Below are 24497 nucleotides of genomic sequence, written 5' to 3' on the forward strand. Positions count from 1 at the left end.
GGATGTGGTGGTGGTGGCGACAACAGAAGTGAGGAAAGAAGAGAGAGAGAGAGAGAGATTAGATTTATTGCAAATTTTAAATTTCTGACATGGAGGTACTCACATAATTGTAGATGTGTAAAAATCGCAATAAATCGAATGTCACCCCAACACAACTCTAAAGAAAAAGGTTTTCTTATATGTTTTGAATCGAATTGAAATGATGATTTTAGGATTAAGGTTTTTGAATTGGGTAAAAATAGAGGACTAGTTTGAGCATTAAACCCTAGATAATAATAATAATAATAAAGATTAGTTGCAGATCACCTAATATCCATTGCACTCCACCACCTAAAAATACACTTGCATTCCACCAAAATGATTGCACTTCAAAAACAAAAGTTGCACTTCTTTTCATCTTAAAAATTAGAGAGGCTCCACTACCCAATGCTTTACAACATTTATATAAACATCCAACGTTTTCATAATCTGTAAGTAAGGTAAAAAAAATCTACAAGCGCTCCTGACACTATTATTTAGGGGGAAAAGAAAGTGATGGATTAGAAAATTTCTTTCACATCTCATTCTAAAGATAGATATATGATAGCTTTGATACCATTTGTCATCCAGGAGTTTCAAGCATGATTGACAGAGAAAAACTAATTTATGCTTACCAGTTGCCATGACCTCAACTTCCAACAGTCTGGATTGGCACTTTGATGACTATGATCATCTGTCGTAGTCTCATTCATATGCAATCCCTTTAATGGAAACATATATGCAGTTGATGAGGTAGGATGGGAGATAATAACTCTATGTATAGACAGACTTTGTTCATGCCTTGATTGATTATATTCTAAGTGTGCCAAAGCTATTTTACTCGTGATCATAAGACGGTTGACATATTATCATGTCATCGATGAAGACCCAATTTTGGTGAATGCATATTCCATCATAGTCTGCTCAATTTACACCCCCAACGTAACTTTTGACACTCCCTCCACAAGTTTAGGGGCTTCTCTCCACTTTGAGATACAATTTGGATTGGTTGTGTAAAGGATCCTATTCCAGCTTAAATTATAAAGTTGCCCCCATCATAAAATTTATATATATAGCCATCTGTGTGAGTGTAAGTGTGTGTGTGGGGGGGCATGGCGTGGTTTCTGTACGTGTTACATGCATGGAATTTATACCCCATTTTATTGCTGAAATCCTTTAGATGGCAAAGGCTGAAATTATAAAAAAGAACATTATATTTGCAAGTGTTGAGTGAAGTACCTATCTTCCAATAACCAAAATATTACATTTACATATATTATTGCATAGCCAGTCTATCAAAGTTAATCCATAATCCTTCAAATTTCAAAATATATAGTTCTTGTAGTTTCTGTCATTGAAGATTATGTAATATACTAACAATAACATTTACTTATTGTTTTTTATATATTTTTGTTGATAATTACAAGTTGCACAAGCTATATTATCATTATCATTATTGGCAAAAACATATACCTGGTTGTTTATTCTATATGAGCAAATATAAAGTACTTCATGGCTTCAAAACTCAGAGCATCCACCCAGGAATGAAGCCATTAATATTTTGGGTTGGAGCCGCAATAGTTAGCTGATCTGGACTTCCAGTATTGTATCTGTAACAAAGCAATGGGAGAAAAGAAAATTAGGATGGAAATAAAGAGATTCCTGAATTTTGGATGGAAAAAAGAAAAAAAAAACAATTTTTTTTACCCAATTTGCAACATTGAATTGCATTGTAAAGGCTGGAAGAATCCCTCTGATTGGGCTGGTTGATGATTATAAGGAATGCTTTGTCCACCAGCTTCCCATGATAGTGTATAGGGATTTTCTGTACTTCTTTCATCCAACTGCCATTAATGGAGAATTTATGGTCTAGGTTAAAGGTGAGTGAATAAATCCAGGTAAAAATAAAATTTATTTACTATAAGAAGTTAATAGACGAATACATTTTTTTGGCAAGGCAAGGAAGGATTAATCAGTGGTCAGCATGAAGTTGGGTGGGTTTAACAAGTCTTAAACCTAGACCGTGGGATCAACACTCCATATGCGTTACCAACCTAGCTAAATCTGTACCTTCATTGCAAGAAGTAGTTATGTTGGAGAGTAGATTTTGTGATAGTTAACTGAGTTTGAGTTTTAACCATTTAACTGAGTTTGAGTTTTAACCATTGTCAGGACACATTAGTATATTACCGAAATCGGTGACTAATTGAAAAGGTTGAGATCAATTTACAATAAGTAGTGAGTTCTATGAAATTCATGATTGAATAGGAAAAATTGAAAAGGGAGATGCCTAGTCCCAAATGATACACCAGTAAGACAAGATGATGTATAGTGAACATTTTACAGACGAAGCATCAAATAACAAGAATGCAAATGATGAAAGAGATTGAATTTGGTCATTTTGATTAGTTATTGAATTCATGATTGTAAACTTTTTCTGTTTGTACAATATAAACCTTGTTTATGTTATAAACTAGTGATTAATTACTTTTTGGTTGGATTTGTGGATGACTTTTTTTTTTAAAAGGTCAACAGGGTTAAGGCAAACCCAGACCAACTACAACCTCAGAAAAGGAAAACCCCCACGATCCTGATCAATAATAGAATCGAGGTTATAAGGGAGAACGCCACTATCTATTTCAGAACATTCCATGGAGTCTTGGGAGGATGCAAGATAATCCGTAGTTTGGTTAGCTTCCCTGAACACATGGTTGAAGGTGTACTTGTGGAAACTAGGAAGGAGTCTTCTAAAGGAAATGACTAAGTGTATAACACTCCATGGAGTACTCCATCGGTCGTTAAGGATATTGACAGCCGTTAATGAGTCTACCTGAACCTGAATGTTGAGGCAACCTTTTGCAATACACAACTTGAGCCCTTCAAGGATAGCTTCGTGATAAAGGATTGAAATGGGGTGCGCATGGCCTGCAATAGCAGCAATCACCACTCCTTCATGGTCTCGAATGATTACTCTAAGTCCAGATCGAGTGTTTGGGAATGACCCATCAGTGTCGAGTGCCAATGTCTGGCTTTGGCCAACAACAATAAACTCCTAGGTTGTGAGAAGATTGTATTAAATTCCCAAGCTCAAAGGAAGTGCCGATTGTAGTAAGAATCCTCGATCTCTTTCAAGGAATCTTCAAACTTTAAACGAATTTCTTCTTGAATAATAGAGATAATAGTGTTGTGGTTGTGAATTTGTTTTGAAAGATTCTATTGCAACTCTCTCTTCACAAGTGATAGATGAAGGCGTAGAAATAACTTTTTTGATATCTTGAATGGTTGAATCACCCTTGAAATTAGATGCAGTCCACATCACCTCTTCTTCTCAATTGCCCGAGGTACTATTGTGCATACATCTCTTAAGGATTTCAGCCCATAGTTGCCTAGAAAAGGAACAACCATTGAATAAATAGTTCGTCTCTTCCTCATAGGTACCGCAGAGTCTACAAGTAGCCTCAGTTCTCAATCTTTAAGTTTTCTCAATGTTTTTAGCCTACCTTTGAGTGCAAGCCATGCTATGAAGCCGTGTCTTGGAATTCTAGATTTGATCCACATAAGCTGAGCCCAGATAGGCGAGTTAGAGTGAGTCATGTAGTTCTTAATAGTTGAACTAACCGAGTAGGTACCATTGGACTTTCCTTTCCAAATGACTATGTCTTCTATGCCATGGTGGATGGGAACATTGTTGAGATATTGAGAGATCTCTTGGAATGAAGCTTCTCTATCGGCTGAGATTTTCCAATTGCCATCTCTAATGATTGTAGACACCTTCGCATGTGGACCAACTCTAGAGTCATTTTCAAAATCAACCAAGTACTGGAGTTTTAGTATGCTTAAGGGGTGCCAAGGGTCCTCCCAAAGCTTACTAGAATGGCCATTGCCTATGACGTGAGAGATTAGAGGAGTAGCTTTCTCCTTAGCTTTGAGGATTTTCCTCCAACTCCAAGAAGCCTCTCTTGGCATTTTTAAAGTTCAAAAGTTCTTGCCCTTTAGAAGGTGAGTTCTTACCCATCTGAGCCATAAGGAGTCCTTGTTGGCTGCTATCATCCAAGCATACTTTGTGATGGTAGCATAGTTCTAGTCTGTGATGGTAACGATGCCTAACCCACCCTCAAATTACGGTTTGCAAATCTATTTCCAACTGACTGTGCTATTGGATTTCTGGTTGTCAGGACCAAGCCATACGAACCGTGCACATATCCTTTCCAACTCCTTCACAGCCTTGGTTGGATGGATAAAGTAGTTGCACTAGTATACTTTGATACTCAGAAGCACCGATTTAACAAAGCTCTAATCTGCCAGCGTAGGAGAGAAATCCCCCCTTCCAAGAAGAGATCCTCTTGTGGATGACATCTATATAGGATTTGGTGTTTGATAGTATAATATATGAATACAACTTATTAGGAACAATTACATAATCATTGGCCTAGTTCGATATTTTTCTGAATTATTCTTTGGTGACTATGCACAGAAGGATATGGATGTGTGGATGCATGGTTTCCATGCCCTAATTGTCAGACCTTCGTTTTTAGTGTGGCACATTGGCCTCCATGTTTTGGACTAATTTAATAAACATTGTCTTCTATTATTAAGCTAAGCCAATATCTAGGCCCTCTTCTCATAAGATTAACAAAAGGTAAAGGACATCTGCCCGAAAGTGTGTGATTTTTATCCCAACAATGACAGTAACCCTAGACAACCCATAAGATTAAGCGAGAAGAGGGTGGCTCTAGTAATACGGGGAACTTGATATACCGGCTGTGTCTGGCTCATGCTAAGCACTAATCTCCAGTTAAATTTCATTCACCATTGATGAATTAGTTTTGAGTTGATGTATTGCATTCAATGATCAAAGATCAATGATGTTTTAAGAAATCATAGATTGTTTTATCAATTAATTCTGCCTTATAGTCGATTATCTCTAATATTGATGTATATGGTTATGGATGTTCAAAATCAACACTAATGTTACACCAGTGGGTTACTTGAGGGGTTGAAAGAAATCCAATATCGAAAGGAATTTGGGGTCAGTATTAGTGTTGGTACCTTTCTTCTTAAGGTTCTGTTGGCTTCTTGTAGCATTTGTTCCTGCATTAACAGTACACCTAGTTGATATCAAAAGAATATGCAATGGAAGTATAAAATTCTTCACATTGGATTACCTTCCTTTGAAGATCAGTAAGTTGATCAAGCATAAACTGAGTCTGCAAAACATATTAAAATAGCAAAGTTAGAAACAATAACTCTAGGATACATTTAAAAAAAAATTAACATACAATGATTGTAAAATATTCTGTAAAAATTATAAAAGAAGCTTCTAATTTGAACCATTTTAGTATCTAATGGTTTAAGTTTAGGGAAAAATAACAATCAGTAGAAGAAAAGATTGAGGGGAAAAAAGAAGAAGAGTGATTATTTTGATATTTCAAATCTATTTTCCAGTTGTAGAGATTTACAGCAATGATCTCAAAGGAAATAAACCTACAGTACTGAAATTAAAAGGACAAACAACTAGTACTATCCCTACAAAAATCTAAGGGTATTTTATGAAAATGGTTGTGTTGTTTGGCAAAATTACTGAATCAGTCATTTTATTCACTATTTACGAAAATGGTCATTTAAATAATTTTGTAAGCTTTTTTCTTTACCAAAACAGTTATATATTGAATGCGCACCTTTACTATTTTCTTAATTACCTTTCCTATGAACTTAAATAGAGCATTAAAGTAAATTCATCAGCTTGTCCATAGCAAACATAAATCGGATAACCGTTCTTGTGGAGGGATAAAATCTCTAACCTCCAGGATAATGACATGTGTCAGGAGAAGACGAGAGATTACACAAGGGACTAGATTCTGACCTATATATTGACATCGCTTGGGTGATTCACTGAGGGAAGAAGCTTGGATGGAGGTAGGGAAAGAAGAATTTCGCGAACAAAAGGAGTTCTAATCCCTTAATTCTTGGTATTTAGACGCCACAATTCAGGAAGGACTCTAGTTTGGGATTGTCTCTCTATTCTTATTTCAAAATAGGAAATAAGAAGGAAAAATGTGCAAATTAGGAACTCCCCCACTGTAAATAGAGGAGGATCCCCACACTAAAGGTATGCAATTTTTCTATACAAAAATTAGGCTAAATTTTCTCCGGAATTAACTTAGACATTGGAGACTTTGTGGAATAAGAAATCGGAAAGATCTCGAGGAATTACAGATCGTCCAATTGAGAGGTCAAGAATTTCGAGTTGATCACAAAATTCACCTTTACAGTTCTTATAAAAATATTTACCATATCGGCTATGTAACAGTTTTTATAAATATTAATAAATTTGCCTGATTAAGTAATTTTGACAAAAGAACACACGTTTTTGTAATTTACTCAGTGAAGGTACACACAGTTGTGTTGAGCTTGCAAAAGACGCAGGAAACGTGATCTGACACCTGACTTCATTCCTTAACTAGCTGGAGTCCAAAGATGGCTTAAGCAGTCTAACAGAATAGACCTGGGGCTACATATTCCTTGTGTCCCACCAATTTAATTGCAAGGTTTTTGCAAAGAATAAGGCTGACGTGACCTCAGGAATAAACAAGAGAGCTGCTATTGCCATACCAACTATACTAATGTCACCAATTCCTATTTGAATCACTAAAGAATCGTACATCATTGGTGTGGTGCTAGTAAAAATTGGTGTGGCGATAATAACTCTCATAAAAAATTGGTTTTGTTACCGTGTATTCTAACAGAACACGTTAAAATGCATTAAATACACCTTGGGAACAAGCATCTGAGGGTATTTTAGTATAAAAAAATTTAAGGGCATTTTCGATGGCTTGCTCCCAAGGTGTTTTTATTGCACTTTAACATGTGTCTTTAGGTCAAACGTTAACAAGACCTATAAACAAATAATAGATAACACATCAAAAGCATAATCTCTAAGCCATGCAAGGAAAAAACAAAAAAACTAACTATAATGACATATCATCTAAAGCCAATGATTAATCCAAGCATATTAACTAAGGAAGTGACTACTTGCAAATCATAGGTTGTCGATTACTCCCCAACAAAAGAAAATCATTCTTTTTTCGTCTTACATTTATATCGTAACCCTAGTAGTTGTATTATGCACTAGTCTTTATGAACTTCTTTAATCCAATACATCATTTTTTACTCCTATTTTCTTGATATTGCTGCTAATCAATGTTGCACCATCCTCTTAGCATTGTAAACCATACATATGAAGTGAAATTGGTAGAAAAAGACTATAAGTACAATCTTCTCCTTTTTTTGGAGTGATGATGAAGGTCAAGGGTGATGTGGCAACAAAGCAATGCTTCGGTCAATTAAGAAAGGTAAGAAGACGATGAGGGATTTTTTAAGTCAGATGCCATTGGTTGTAGGTGATGTGCAACTATTCGGTCTTATTTACTAAATATTCACTCATTTGTTCCCTCTAACTTATGATTGTAAATCTCCATCACATGATATAAAGCCATCTAAAGGTGCCAGCTTAGATAAGTTAACAAGGCACATGGAATGTTGATCCCAAGACCTAGGTTCAAAATCTATTGTTCACGTACTACTAACCCTCGACTTGCCCAACAAAAAAATGATATAAGGCCATCTATAAATCTAAATATATCTCGACCAGATCAGCATCAGCCACAAAAGAGGATTTTCTTTAAATGTGTATCTAGAGATTTGACTAAATCTCATCCCAAGCAGCAAAAGTTCGAGACGAAGATCATCCCTATTCTCTAGTTGTGTATCTAATTGTTGTACATATACATAACAAATCTCTCCTTTATTATACCTTGTAACTAAATATTTTGTACATGTTTTCTTTATTAATTTGGAATGAAAAACACAACAATGCATACGCACATGGAAATTCTTTGTCACTGTTCATTTTTATAGTTCTTTCATGGTATGAGAGCAAAAATTTAATTCACACCATTGTTTTTGATCTAATGCTTTTTTGCATTTTTCTTCTTTACATTATGGTTGCATCATTTATTATACCAAATGCAACACTATTTGAAAGTAATCTTTCAACAATGTACAATATGAATATTGCTCAATAGGGTATGAACTTCTCTAGAAAACGATTTGTTTCTATATCTTGTTCACTAATCAAGCAAGTAAAATGTCAATTGCACTTAAAAAAAGCTATCTTACCTGTTCGGAGTACTTTAATTACTAGGCCAAACCACTAGCAAATATTCTTGTAGCTATTACCAAGAAACCTAATGATGATGATCTGATTTCATGTGTCATGAGTGGTTTGAATTCGGTGTTCAACTCATCCAATACTTAAATTTCAATAGCTTCTCATGATAATCCTCCCTTCTTATGACTTTCAAGTAGAATTATTTAGTTATTAATTATTACTCAAAAATCCAAACTTTACCATTTCCTCTGCAACAGGAAGTGTAATTTTATATACAATCCAAATCAATGTCCAACAAAAGAAATCCTAAAACTTCATTTTATCCTACGAAACCCAAGTCATGTTTAGTGTTTCCTCATCAACGAGAATTTCAAGCAGTAGAAACAATTGATGGTTCTTTCCATTAATGCTCCTCTCAACCTTCTAAGTGCCGACCAACATGTCAAATTTGTGGTAAATCAAGTCATAATGCCCTTGACTAGTGCCATGGGTTGAATTATAAGGGATATCACTGGCCTCAGCAACTTGCATTCAAACTGATCAACTCCTAATCAATTGTGTTATATTAATAGTGGAGCCACAAATCTCTATATTGATGATATTGGGAATCTCTCTTTAGATGAAGTATCATGGTAATGGTACAAGTTTGTCAATAGCTCATATTGATTCTCTTAGTACTCCCTTATCTCTTCTCAAACTTCATAACATTCTTTAGTGCCCTATTGTTCTTGCCAATTTACTTTTTGTTGATAAATTTTATTGATAAGAATTGTCATTTTATATTCACCCATCTCATTTCATTGTGAAGGACAATACCACGGGAAGAAAGCTTTTACAAGGCCGGAGTGAAAATGATCTTTATCCTACCCATTTTCAGCTCATCTTTCAATAAATCAAGTCATCTCATGGCCATTCTCAAGGAACGTGTGTCAGCTTGCATGTAGCATAATATAGAAAACAAACAATTCTCAAAGAAATAATTAAAATTTTGAGGAAATTTTCACTGATAGTGTAAGAAACAATCAAATAGACATGAAAATGCATTCAAAAGCTATCAAACTACAAGCAAACACATGAATTGTGAAAAAGATGATCAATAGCATTTCACTACAAGTTGACATAAGTATCAACGAGTCTGAGACCAAAAAATTATATGCTTCATGGAAATGAGAATAATCATGTCACATTAATCACAAATACTTTAATGAGTAAATCATTTTCTTGAATGACCAAATTATTTGGCACTATATTCTCACATAATCATACATAATTTTTAAGAATGGATAAGTTACTAATGCATCCAACTAATTAGAATATGAACAAGTGTGTGTGTGTGTGTCTGTGTATAGCATATTTTGATAGAAGTTTACAATTCATAAATTTTTTTGCGAAATGATAGTGATTTCCATCGAAATATTTACAGAAAGGCAAACCCCTATCCTTTGTTGTACCCTCAAGTATTTCATCTTTTCCACTTTAAATAATTCATTTTGATTGATGGGTGTCCTCTTATTCCATCTTGTCAGTGGTAGTTGGTACTCTATCATTTTTATCAATGATTTTTCTCACTATTCATGGCCTTTTTCAATTACATTTTTTTTGCTATGTAAACAAGATTAGTGCTTAGTAATTAGTTAGTGAAAGTACGTTTTGAGTACAAGTTGTGGTATCAACACTCATAGACTTTAACAAACTTAGTAAGCTAGCACCTTCTTCCATTACATCATAAGTTAATGTGTTTGAATGTGTCATTAAATTTAAGTTGGTGGTTGAAATGGAGGAAGGCAAGGTATCCACATATTTTCTATGCAATCTTTTTCGGGCTTCCACCCCTCGACATTCAGTTATATGACTTGATCTTAATCTAATGATCCTTAACTCTTAGAATGGCTGAATTTACTAATCAGTTGTCGCTTATTTGACAGTTGAAGGCAAGAAGGATGAGCCCCCCATGTGGTGACTGCAAAATGACGAATAGTAAGTTTTAGAGAGAGATATGAAATGGGATGAATACATGAAATAGTTCAGATTTTGAACCCTCTCTCAATCCTTGAGAGGGGGTTTTATTGCCCAATGCCAGGGACAAGTATCGCCACACTACTGATCTAGTTGTACTACCAGCCGGTTGTTGAATATGATGGGTTTCTAACTCTTCTCTTGGAGACTGTGCCCATGCCTCATTAATATTAATACTTGAGTTGAATTACTAGTGTCTTAGTGTAATAAATGCTAAGCTGGTATGATTTCACTATTTGAGGGTAAGTAAGTTAGAAAATGTCGTCTTCCCCTATTCCTGATAAGTACTTTTAGATATCACATTTAATGCCTTGATTCTCCTTGTGGGAAAGCTCAATCTTTTTTCATTCTTTGTCTTATTGTACTATGGAGCCTCAAATTGAGCTTTTATCAAACTCCGACGTGCTACTAGATTAACCCTCATTCTGAGTACATTGACTGCAATTAAAACCAAGTTTTTTTGAAAAATTGGTTTGGCACTTTTGTGATGATGATTGTGCTTGTTGAGTGAATGATTTGCACCGTACAAGTTAGGTTGATTTTTCTTGACTAGGAACTTTAGCATTGCTAGAGGTAGGGTTGGCTGCCTTTTCCTACTTCTAAGGTCGGTATTGTCAAGAATTTGTCATCGTTCATACTGATCTCATAGAGCTCATACAGACTGGGATCGATATTCTTCCTAGGGAGTACCTAATTGTTGGGACACGTGTCTCAATCTCAAGTGGGCACAAAAATGATCTCCACACTTTCCTTTTAGCCTTAATGTGCACGTGCAAGTCAATTATTATTTTGAGACTTTTAGGATCCATAAACTAAACAAGGCTTGACCCCTATTTGAATACATAGGCAACCTTTCCAAGTTGTAGCTAAAAAGTTATAGTAGAAAAATAATATGTGGTGTGGTAATTCTATATTACAGGAAATTAATTTTGGAACTCATGAGTTATGGTTGTTTTATTCTTGAGGCTACATTATAAGTGATTATGGACCATTGTTGGTCCATGAAGGAAACACATGCATCAAATCCTAGTAAACCTAAAATTTTGAGCAGAACTATAAGAAGTAAGCTTGGTTCAACTCATTTTTTCAAGGCCCTCACATACACATCCCTTTTCATGGATTCGAGTTTTAATATGGAGAACAAGATGGCCCCATTAGTACGGGAAAACACATTGATACATATTGGAATCATGTTGATTGGTCACATCTTATTTTAACCTAATCGAATGAGGTTTATGATGATCTTTTTGTATGCATTTACACTAATCCATGGACTTGAGAATCATATGAAATTCTATTAGATATAATTAGGATCTATTGATTCTTCCAAAGCTTGAAATTTTAATTAACATAGATACTAGTATTTTAAGGAGCTAGTTAAACTCATGAGAGTGTAATAATTATGTCAATATGTATGCGATTCCCTATGATTGCCATCACTAAGTATTTCCACATCTAGAATCATTTTAACATTTGGACGAACAAAAGTTTTTCATCAAATAGTTATTTTATCAAACATTTTTTATTTTTATTAGTTATGCACGTATTCTCACCCTTAGGGTGAGACTAATAACATAGTCATCCCCACCCTTCGGGAGACACTAATCAGATAGTCGTTTAATCAAATATATATTATATTTTGAAAAAAGTTTCAAATATTTTTTCGTGTCATCCATTATAGATTAAATGGTGAAAAATCTCTTGATTATCAAAACAACCTAAAAATCTAAGATTTAATTTGACACTTGTGGAAGGATCATGATGTGATCATGAGTGAGTTGATTTATTTTTCTCATAATTGTTAACAGTTACTGGGTGGAGTAAGATGTTGCAAATATAAGCACATATTCTCAACCTTGGTAAATTCCACCATAGAATCAGCACGCATGCGAGTTTTCAAAAAAAGAAAAGAAAAGAAAAGAAATAAATTAAGTTGTTTAATTTATTAGTAATATTTAATTATGGTTGAATGCTATGTATGAAATGGGAAAAAAAATGAGGTTTTTCCATAAACAAAAGACTTCATGCATGTCTCTCATTAAATATTACTTCATGTGTGTCTTATTAAAAACAACTTCATTATATCTCTCATCAGGGGTAGTTTTGCTATAGACATGAAATCACATTTATATGATTGTCATTATAAAGCCAAATGTTTTTCCTACAAATTTCAAACCGTGTGTATCTCATCAAAGAAAGCAACTTAGGTTTTAATAAGAATGTATCTGTGGTACGTTAGAATTATGTTCGTACAGAACAACCCTAGGACTATTATGGTTGTGTGGTGTGACAACCTGTAAGGCTTTTATGTAATGGAGCCCACCTTATGTTATGTATGTGGGTCCCCACATACTTTATTAGTTAATTTTAATATATAGAGAAGAGAGGTCGTACACTACTATAGCTGCTATGTTTGGCTCTCTCTCTAGTCTTTTCTTTCTCATCCTCTTACTACTTGCTCTAGGTATTTTGGTTTCTCACGTGGTATCAGAGCTAAGTTTTTTTTTTTTTTTTTTTTTTTTTTTTTGGTTTTAAGCCCTTATTTCTGCAGTTGAACTTTTATTTTTTCAAATTTGTGGTGAAAAGTACTTCGGTTCATCGTGGCATTGCAAGATAAATCCTAGATGTGTATCTAGGGCATAGTTAGCTTGTGGTTAGTTGTGATTGAGTTTTGGGGCTGCGTGGTATTATTTTTTAGACGTTTTAGAAGGTTTAATCATGGTGGGTGGTGTCTAGGTCTTTTTATTTGTGGTTGAAATTGGACTTTTGATTTATCTTATTGATGGAGTTTCTTGTGCATCCTATCCTTACACTTCTCTCTTAGGTGCTTTTACACCAATTGTTGCATCTCGTTGTGTATTTGCTCCTCTATGTGGTTGTTCTAATGGATGAACATAGCTCTTCAAGTGATGATTCAACCAAGAAAATTACTTCGATAAGATTGAATGGAATAACTACCATTCTTTGTCCCATGTTATAAAGGTGTTTCTATGAGCCAAGAAAAAGCGAAGTACCTTGTTGAAGACCCTCCTTTCGAGGATTCAAAGAACTATGAAAATTGGTGAAATGAGAATTCATTAGTTATGACTTGGCTTTGGTTAAGCGTGGAATCATTTGTGGCTTCCAATATCTAACTCCTACATACTGCAAAGAAGATCTGGAGCTCTCTTGCATAGATGTACTCTCAAGAGACTAATGTGACTAGGGTGTTTGAGTTGTTTAAGCGGATGTTCACTACCAAACAGGACAATAAAACCCTGAATGACCATTACAACAATTTGAAAAATATATGGGAAGAATTATTGCTTTATCAACCTCTGAGCATTGATTTGAAAGTTTAGTGATACCAATGGAAAGAGTTTCAAGTTGCCTTGTTGTTGTCTAGTCTTAACTCAGAGTACAATATCTTCAAGATTAGATTTTGGCTAGTGAACGACTTTTTACTGTAACGAATGCATATTTTCCCTTATGTACTCAACTCCTTCTCTTAAGAAGTCATCTGTCTTAATCACTAGTGATGGTATTCCTTGTAGTGGAAGCGACAATACTCACCATGGAGGTCGTAGTATTAATCGTGGTGGAACTTGTGGGGGTCACAATGGTAGTATGGACTTTGGCCATGATACTGATAGAGGTCAAATTGGAAATGCAACTATTGTAATAAGATAGGGCATACCGAGGATTATTGTTGGGATAAATGGGGATGTCCTGACTATGCCCACAGTGTATTTACTAATACATCCTCCGCATTTGTCACTCAACCTTCTGTTTCCAAATCCACGATTATTGATTTTGTGTCTCAAGACAATTTTATTGCTTAACTTAGTTAGATCCTTTAGAAGTTCTCAGGTCTACCCTCACCTTTATCTACTCCCCAACCACTACAGGCAATTCTACTTGTGTAGTTCCTCGATCCCTTTCATTTTCCTTGGTTATTGACTATGGTGCCAGTGCTCATATGTCTGGTAACTCCCCTATCTTTCCTAATTTTCATTCATCTAAATCTCATATTATTTTAGCTTATGGTTCTTCTCATCCTATCCATATCACTAATGATCTTTACCCTACCAATTTCATGACACTTACTTCTAGCTTATTTGTTCTTGAATTTCTTTTTAATCTTTTATCTATAATCAACTAAAAAATTACTAAACTAGTCTGTAACCTTTTCTCCTATGTATTGTGTTTTTTAGGACATCAAGACGAAGAAAGTGATTGGTTTTGGGCATGAACGAAATGGGCTATACTTTCTGGACTATAATGAGTCGATTTCCACTTTGAGTGTTGTTGCCTTTCCTCTACAGTGGCATTATCACTTGGGTCACTTGTCATTGTAGAAGTTGCATCAAGCTATTTTCATATTGAGTCCTATTTTAATGTTAGAATGTATGGCTTGTCAATTAGGCAAGCATCACCATAATAGTTTTCATCTTAGTCTAGAGAGTTGTCAATTGAGTCCTTTTAATGTAGTCCATTTGGACATTTGAGGTCTTGCAAGAATAAAAAATACTTTTGACTTTTCTTATTTTATTATTTTTGTGGATGATTAGTCTAGAATGATTTGGTTTTTTTTAATGAAAGACCTTTCTGAATTATCTAAACTTTCTTAATTTTTTATAATTAGATATTTGTTTAGTTTGAACGCTGTTTAAAATTTTTCATTCTGACAATGCATTTGAATATACCCAAAACTGTATGCTCGATTACTGTAGAGACCATGATATTTTACATCAGACTACATATCCACAAATCTCTCAATGAATGGCATCGCTGAACACAAGTTTCGTTATCTTTTGGATATGAGTCGCACTTTATTGTTTAACATGTTTGTTCCTAAAATTATTGGGTTGATGGGGTTCTTAATGCTTTTTACCTCATCAATCAAATTTCTACGCTTGTTTTGGGTAGCCAGACATCCTTTTTTTTGTTATATCCTAAGGTCAAGCCCTTTCCTAAATTTTTACGTATCTTTGGGTGTGTGTCATTCATCTACATTCTTGGGACTGGCCATGATAATTTGTCTCCTCGTTCTGTTTAGTGTCTTCTTGGGTTACTCTAGGACTCAAAAAGGTTATCATTATTATGATCCTGTAGGGCATCGATATTATAGTAGTCTCCTTAAAGGGTATACTCAAACTTATGGTGTGGATTATTGTGAAAACTTTTCACTTGTTGCTTGTCTCAACTATATTAGAATTCTTTTATTTGTTGTAGTAAGTTCTAATTGGCTACTTTACCAACTAAACATCAAAAATGCATTTCTTCATGGAGATTTTCAAGAAGTGTGTATGAATAAGCTCCAAGATTATGTAGTTGTAGGAAAATAACATCTTATGTGTAGACTGAAGAAGGCATTGTATGGACTGAAATAGTCTTCATGTGCTTGGTTTGACAAATTTAGCTCTATGGTGCTTCGGTATGGGCTTCAACTTTCCACCTCTGATCATTCTGTATTTACTCGGCATTTCACCTCATGTACTATTTTTCTTATTGTGTATATAGATGACATTATTGTCACTGGTAGTGACTCTATTGGTATTGCCCAATTGAAGGTTTCGGTACTCAGTTCCATACAAAAGACTTGGGTATTCTTCATTATTTCCCTAGGATCAAGGTTGCATGTTCCAAGGATAGATGCTTAGCAAAAAAAAATGTTCCAAGGATGGACTCATTGTGTGCCAACCCAAGTATGTGTTGGACTTATGATCTGAGACTAGCACTTTGAGATCTCATCCAGTTGATACTCCCATGGATCCTTCTGCTAAGCTTGATGCTGAATAGGGAAAAACTTTTTAGGACACTGGAAAGTATAGTCGGTTGGTTGGCATGTTCATATATCTCACAATTAGTCGTCCTGACATTGTATATCCTGAGAGAGTGGTCAACTAGTTTTTGCATATCCATCGACAACCTCATTTGGAAGCTATCTACCGTATTCTTTGTTATTTGAAGGGTGTTCCTAGAAACATTCTCATGTACCGTCCTTCATCTTCCTTGACTATTTCGGGATTTTTTTATGTTGATTAATCGGGAGTCATTCTAATCGTCGATCTACCTCTAGTTATTACACATTTGATGGTGGAAATGTTGTTACTTGCCATAGTAAGAAGCAAAATGTTGAGGCTTTCTCAAGTGCTGAAGTTGCATATCATGCCCTATTATAAGGTATATTTCTTTTACTGCTTGCCCTATCTATATCATACCGGGTGGTTTACTCGCCTTTGGAAAGAAGTAATGGAATCTATTTCCTTTCGGCTGCTCTGCCTGGCCGATCATTGGATCCAAACCCCACGAATGAAGATCCAATGGACATGGGAATGGAATAGAATGGAGGCCTTCGATTTGTCCATCTATCCATATATAGAATTTACAATTGATTCATTAGACTAGTCATGTGCTCGTTAAATATTAATTCATATTTTAGATTGCGAATCTTTAATTTGATCTGCAATAATATCATGTCCCAACGACCACAACCAAATGGGGTTCCTAATGAAAACACCCACATGTGGTGGAAATAAGATTGACATTTTTTATGTTATGCGAAAGTCACATGAAAGCCTTCATACACACATGCGATTGATAATAGATTTGATAAAAACAATAAAACAGAAAAATAGCAAACATCCAAGAAGACAGAATTTACATGCTTCGGCCTTAGCTTACGTCCCGGGCAACAAAGATTCAAAGTTTACTATTTCAAAATAAAGATTACAGATATTTTGGAGTTCTCAATCTATCGACCAATGTTTCCCAATACAATATATACTCTTTTTCCAGAATCCTAGATTCTTACTCCACCAAATTAGAAAGTCTCCAAAAATTAAGAATTTCAATTGAAACAAAGTTTTGAGCAAAAATGGAAAACCCAAACAAATTTCCTAGATAAACTCTATTAGTAGAAATTAACAAATCTCCACCTTGGCGAGCAATTCACATGCTTCGACATACACATTTGCACTCCCAAATATATGCTTTAAAAAATCTCTGATATTTCCACATAGGCATGGAAAATCACACCATTCGAACAAAATACCTCTGCCAGTGGGCACCACACACCTGAAGGTCCTCAAAATCACTATACATTGATGAAGTCCAAGCAATGATTGAACTTGACCCCCGCCACCACCTTGGTCAACATATCTGTAGGATTATCAATAATCCCAATCTTTTGGAGACGTATATTTCCTTCATCAACAATCACCCGCACAAAGTGAAAAAGCACGTCGATGTGTTTCGTATGTGCATGATGAACCTGATGCTTTGCCAAGTAAATTGCACTTTGATTATCACAATAGACATTCACGTGCTCTTAGACAATCCCCAAGTCATCAAGAAACCACCCTTGAAGCCCAAATGGCCTCCTTCATTGCCTCTATTATTGCCATGTACTCTGCCTCAGTAGTTGACAAAGTAACTGTGGATTATAATGTTGACCTCCAAGTTACAAGTTCCCTAACAAATGTAAATACTTATCGTGTAATAGACTGGCGCTTATCCAAATCACCGGCGTAATCAAAATCCACATATCCAACCACATGCTGACCGATACTATCATCCTGTTGAAACACTAAACCATAATCCACAGTACCCAAAATGTATTGTCAAATCCATTTCACTGCTTGCCAATGACCCTTTCCAGGATTATGCATTACCTGCTCACCATACTAAATGCCTGAGCAATATTAGGCCTAGTACATACCATCAACATTAGCATGTGGAACTTAGGTCATGTACCTACACTCTTCATTTGTACTTGGAGACATAGAAACTCTAAGCTTAAAGTGAGGGGCTAAAGGTGTACTCATAGGTTTTGATTTTTCATCCATACCAAAACGTTTTAGTACTTTCTTCAAATACTATTTTTGAGACAAAGTAATGTTGCTTTTCAACATGTCTCTTAATTTCCATACCAAGTATTTTTTTTTAACTTTCCCAAGCTCGTTCATTTTAAACTCATTACTCAATTAAGTCTTCAATCTAGCAATATCCACCTTACTCTTAGATGCAATTAACATATCATCTACATATAAGAGTAAATAAATAAAAGTTCCATCTTGCAATTTAAGAAAATAAACACAATGGTCATAATGACTCTTAGTGTACCATTGACCTAGCTTAAACCAATCAAATCCCTTGTACCATTGTTTTGGAGACTGTTTCAAACCATAAAGTGACTTCTCATTTTACAAACCAAGTTCTCCTTTCCAACAACCTTAAACCTATCTAGTTAAGACATATATATCTATCCTTCCAAATCACCGTGCAAAAAAATAGTTTTGACATTGTGTTGGGCCAACTTAAGGTTAAACTATGCAACCAAAGCTAATAAAATATGAATAAAGGAATGCTTCACAATTGGAGAAAATACCCCATTGTAGTCAATGCTTTCCTTTTGTGTATAGCCTTTAGCTACTAATCTAGCTTTGAACTTACATTGTTTTGTCCAGGAGATCCTTTCTTTTTAGTATAGACCCATTTGCACCCAATTGCTTTCTTCCCTTATGGTAATCGAACCAGCTCTCAAATCTCATTCTTGTAAAGAAAATGCATCTCCTCACCCATTGCTCTCTTCTACGTTATATTTTCAAAATTTCTCATTACTTCTTTATAGGTAAAATGAAAATCTTCTTCAAAAATTGGTAGTGCATAGCTACCATATCAATAAACCTTGCAGGTTTTTGAATCTCTCTTCTTGGTTTACTTGCTGCACTAGATTCTTGTTGCTATGGAACCTCATCCTCGTCCATATCTACGTCTTTATTATCTAAATCAATTTTAGGACCATTGGTTTCTTAAACTGAAAACACAAGAACCTCAAACTCTACCTGTTGTAAAATGTTCCTCATCCTGCTTTCCACTTAAGAGCCCTTTTGTTTGTTCCCTTTAAGCATAGCAACCTCATCAAAACTAACATCCCTACTTAAGATTATTTTCTTCAAATCTAGACACCATAGTCGGTATCCTATCACACCATAACTAAATCCCAAGAATATTGTTTTCTTGGCCATCGAATCTTACTTTCTTTAACATGAAAATAAGCAAGATAACCAAATATATGCAAAAATTCATAATCTTTAGCAGGTTTCCCAAACCATACCGCAATGGGTGTTTTGCCCAACTTCGCAAGAGCAGGCAACTTGTTGATAAGATGGCAAACACAATACTTTTTTTTAGTAAAGTACGATTTATGCACTCTACCAACCCATTCTGTTGCGGTGTCTTCCTAGCTGTAAAGTATCTCACAATGCCCTCATCTTGACAAACTTGTAGGAACAAATCAGATTTATACTCACTCATTATCTGATTTGAGTCTTTTAATTTTTCTACTTGTTTGAGTCTCAATCATCTTCTTCCACTTCAGAAACACATCAAAGACTTCATCATTATGCTTCAAAGTGTACACCCATAATCTCTTGGAGAAGTCATCCACAAAAGTAAAAAAATAATGCATACCTCCCAAAGATGCAATTTTGATAGGTTCCCACATCTCTGTGTGACCATAAGCCAGAGTACTTCAAATGCGATAAATTGTAGTCCTAAAATTTACTTTAGTCTACTTTTCTAGAACATAATGTTCACAAGATCCCAACTTACAGGTCTTTGCAATTATCAGTAAACCCTATTGCACCAATCCATGTAAAGCTTTCTCATCAGCATGCCTTAAATGTATGTGTCACAATCTGGTAGTGTCTGAAGTCTTCACTGAGCTATCATAAACTATTGTTGTTTCTCCTATTATTGTTATTCCCTGTACGAAGCACAAATTTTTGTTCCAAGTACCTTTCATTACCACAAGTGCACCTTGAACAACTTTCAAAACTCTTCCTTCTATGGTGATCTGGTAGCCCTTTGATTCAAAAGTACCCACCGAGATGAGGTTTTTCTTTAAATCCTATACCTACCGAATATCTGTAACCACTCTTATTGACCCATCTTTCAACTTCAAACAGATTTTACCTATCCCTTCTATTTTATAGGTATTATCATTACTCATAAAAATAATAGTCTAATTTTGTTATTTCTATGTTTTTTTTTTCTGTGTAAGGACATTTATGTCCATTCACCTATGTAAGGGTATTTTTTTCCATTCACTTTTTTTATTATTATATATATTTGCCAAGCTCTTAATTAGAGACTTAACAATTCTACAATTCTTCTTGGTATCAGAGCCATTAGAATTCTTCTCTTGGTTCTCTTTTGATCTCCTTCATCTTTTTTTATCACATGCTGCGATAATTCTCTGCGCTGTGTTTCATGCCCTATTTTGTTCATCGTTAGCCTATTGGCTGGACTGTTGGGTCCCTTTTTTATCTGCGATAGCAGCACTACAGCTTGTGGAGGCATGTGACAACACCTAGGGTGCCTTTAGAGACCTACGACAATGAGGCAACCTCTTTGGGAGCTCTACAGGACTTGTGACAGCAGCTATAGTGCTGTGTGTGATCAACGACAGCAACTACGACTTCCTGACTTTGATTCTTGACTGTTAGAATGTAAACGAGCCAGTCATAATCACCCTCTTCTCTGGTCGACGATCGTTCAGGATTTTTTATTTGTTCGGATATTATCGGATATCTGATATTTTTTTCGGATTTGAATTCGGATATAGCACTAGTATTGTGTGTGATCAACGACAGCAACTACGACTTCCAGGCTATGATTCTCGGTAGTTAGAATGCAGACGAACCAGCCATAACCACCGTCTTCTCCGGTCAGCGATCGTTCAGGATTTTTTATCGGTTCGGGTATCCGATATTTTTTTCAGATTCGAATTCGGATATAGCACTATCCGTTAGGATAGCTATCCATTGACAGCCCTAGGTGACCCTCCTTATTTTTGACTGTACGAGATTTTCCTTCAATCCACAAGTTATGTCACTTCTTGTTTAGTATAAATCATGACATCTACTCACAAGATAAAGGACTCCCACACTGCTATTGGGGGAAATTGTTCTACACAACGGATTATTACTGCTCTGTTAGATAGTCGTAACTTTCAGTCCTGGACTCGGTCTGTGCGACTTTATTTGGGTAGTAGAGGTAAATTTGATTGGTTATTGGGCACCATCCCTAAGTCCCCCCCACTGATCCCAAATTTGAACAAATGGGAAATCGATAACTGTACCATTCTTGGATGATTATTTAACTCTATGAAAAACACATTTATACCATGTTCATGTACCATGAGACTGTTTCTTCTTTATAATCGACTCTCGCTCAGACATATGTGCATGCTATGAATGACTCAAGGATTTATGTGCTGTATTGGGATATTGCTCAAGCTACCCAAGGCACTCAGAGTGTGGTAGATTACCTTGGTTTCCTCCAGTCTCGTTGGGAGGAGTTCTCGCACTATGAGTCTATGGCTGAGTTGTTTGCAGAAGTAGCTGGGTATGTGATTAAGCAAATTGATCGACATCAGACATACCAATTCCTCATGGGTCTACATCCTGAGTTTGAAGTACTTCGGACACAGATTCTTAACACCACTCCTTTACTATCTTTATTTTAGACATTTACGATCATTGATAGTCATGAGCGTCGTCGCCGTGTAGCTTCTTCTCAGACTCAAGTCCCTGGGATTATCTCTGCCCCAGCCAATTCATGGTTATCTGATTCTTGTACTCAAGGACATGGCAGTCGAGCCCATGGATGTGGTAAAGGGAGTGGCCTTACTTACAACCATTGTGGGAAGGTTGGATATTAAAAGATCCGTTGCTTTCAACTTTATCCCCACCTTTTGAGATCTTCTGTGGGATAGCCTTCTATAGGACATCCTACACCTCCTACTGCTACTATAGAATCTGCATCAGTTTTTCAAGCGACTCTTGACACATTGATTTGCAACATCTTCAGACTTAGATTGCAGTCATTGTACGGGATCAGATCCAGGCTCACACTCCCTCATCCTCGACTGTTGCGTCAGTTATTACACCTCAAGGTACATCCTCTGCACTTCATGCTACTCAGTCTAGCTCTGCTCCACTGACATGGGTAATTGATTCTGGCACCTCTGATCACATGACTGGTGAGTTTAGTCATTTTACATCCTCTATTTTCCTTACTACTCATAAGGAGGTTCGTCTTGCTGATGGGTCCCTCACACCTATCCATAGCAAGGGTACTATCTCATTATCGCCTAATTTTTTTCATGACTCCGTGCTTAATGTCCCTCACTTATCTCTTAACCTTTTATCTGTGAGTAGCATTACTAAATCTTTAAATTATTCTGTAACATTTTTTCCTACTCACTGTATTTTTCAGGACCTAACTTTGAGGAGGATTTTTGACAAGGGGTATGAGAAGGATGGGTTGTACATATTTGGATCTCAAACGGTTGCGGCTCCAGCTTCTATGCTTTCATCGTCTGGGAGTCACACTTTTTCATCTCAGTCTTTAGATTTATGGCATACTCGCTTAGGACATGCTAATTTTCAGCACTTGTGTTCTTTATTTTTTGCTTTAAAAACTTCTTGTAGTGGGCACAAATTTCAGTATTCTGTGTGTGAACTCTCTAAACACACTCGTACCTCGTATATTCCTCGTATGCATCAGTTTATGTAATATTTGATTTAGTTCATTCTGATGTTTGGGGGCTTTTCCCTGTTACTGCATTTAATGGTCATAGAAACTATGTTACATTTATAGATAATTATTCTCGTTGCACTTGGGTTTATTTGATGTGTTCTCGTTCTGAGGTGCTTTCTATTTTTGTTAATTTTCTTAAGATGATTCAAACTCAGTACAACATCACTATTAAATCTCTCGGGTCAGATAATGGGAGGGGAGAATATATTTCGGATTAGATTCGTTCCCATCTTCATGAGAATGGTATGCTCCATCAATTGACATGCCCATACACTCCTGAGCGGAATGGGGTGGCAGAATGTAAGAATTATCATCTCATGAATACAGTCAGGTGTCTTCTTCGAGGCATGTATGTTCCTAAGGCATATTGGACTATGGTAGTTCTAATTGCGATTTTTCTTATTAATCGCGTTTCGAGTCGCATCTTAGGAGGACAGGTACCTCTTCATATTTTTCAACCCGACCGCACTCTCTTCCTCATTACTCCTAGAGTTTTTGGGTGCACATGTTTTGTTCAATATATGACTCCTACTCGTACTAAATTGATGATAAAGCTATTCAGTGCATCTTCTTAGGTTATTCCACTATGTCCAAGGGGTATCGGTGTTATGATCCGATTTCTCACCGTGTCATACATTCTCTTGATGTTACATTCTTTAAAAATATTTCATATTTTCGTATTACTTCTACTTTGCAGGAACCTTTTTCTTCGCAGGACCCATCACCTATAGTGCTACCCTCTCCGATCTTTCCTTTACCTCCATCGGAGTTTTAGGTCTACATTCATCGCCCTCGTCTATCTTCACATTTGCCAACCTCCTCCTTAGACTCAGGTATATCATCTCCTACTCTTACATTTATACCTGCTTCTATTCCTTTTATTTTTGACTCTCATTTAGTTATTGCTCTTCGCAAAGGTAAACAAGGGTGTGTTACTGATCATCCTATTGTCTAGTTTGTCTCTTATCAGGGTCTTTCTCCTTTTTATTAGGCCTACCTTACCCTTATTGATTTTATTTCAGTTCCTTGATCTGTATTAGAGACTTTGCAAGATCCTTAGTGGACTAGAGTTATGACTATTGAGATGGATGCTTTGCAGAAAAATAATACCTGGGAACTTGTTACTCTTCCATCTGGGGAGTGAACTATTGGTTGTAAATGGGTCTTTACAGTGAAATACCTCGTAAATGGTACTGTTGATCGGTATAAGGCGCGACTAATTACTAAGGGGTTTATGCAGACTCCAAGGAAGGATTTTGGTGCCACATTTGCTCTTGTTACCAAACTTTCCACTATTCATCTTCTTATCTCTTTAGCTGTTTGGCACTCATGGCCTCTTCATCAACTTGATGTGAAGAACGCTTTATTGAACGATGATTTGACTGAAATAACCCCCTCTTGGGTTTCGTCTTCAGGGGGAATAATGTGGGAAGGTATGTCGCCTTATCAAATCTCTGTATGGTCTGAAACAGTCCCCACTAGCTTGTTTTTAGCATTTTTCAGAAGTTATTTTGTATATGGAGTTTACTAAATGCCACTTAGATCATACTTGTTTTGTTCATCGATGATTGGATGGTCGATGTGCCATTATTTTAGTATATGTAGATGATATTATCTTGACAGGAGATGATGCCCAGTGGATTGATAGGGTGAAAATGATATTGGGTCATATTTTTGAGATTAAGGACTTGGGTCCTCTCAA

General features: G+C 35.9%; 1 protein-coding gene across 2 annotated transcripts in view; it reads right to left on the minus strand.

The window, feature by feature from the left end:
- Positions 1–1244: 1244 nt before the first annotated feature.
- Positions 1245–24497, minus strand: part of LOC147401385 (agamous-like MADS-box protein MADS2) — an 80796-nt gene continuing 57543 nt past the window's right edge. For both annotated transcript variants that reach the window (XM_086442678.1, XM_086442679.1), the window contains exons 5-8: positions 5184–5225; positions 5068–5109; positions 1726–1862; positions 1245–1628 (exon numbers count right to left, since the gene is read on the minus strand). In XM_086442678.1, the coding sequence (XP_086298804.1) occupies positions 1544–1628; positions 1726–1862; positions 5068–5109; positions 5184–5225 (306 nt within the window). In that variant the 3' untranslated portion in view covers positions 1245–1543. The remainder of the gene's footprint in view (positions 1629–1725; positions 1863–5067; positions 5110–5183; positions 5226–24497) is intronic.

This window comes from Akebia trifoliata, chromosome 5, assembly GCF_017979445.1.
Source record: "Akebia trifoliata isolate Shusen 1 chromosome 5, ASM1797944v1, whole genome shotgun sequence".
NCBI lineage: Eukaryota > Viridiplantae > Streptophyta > Magnoliopsida > Ranunculales > Lardizabalaceae > Akebia > Akebia trifoliata.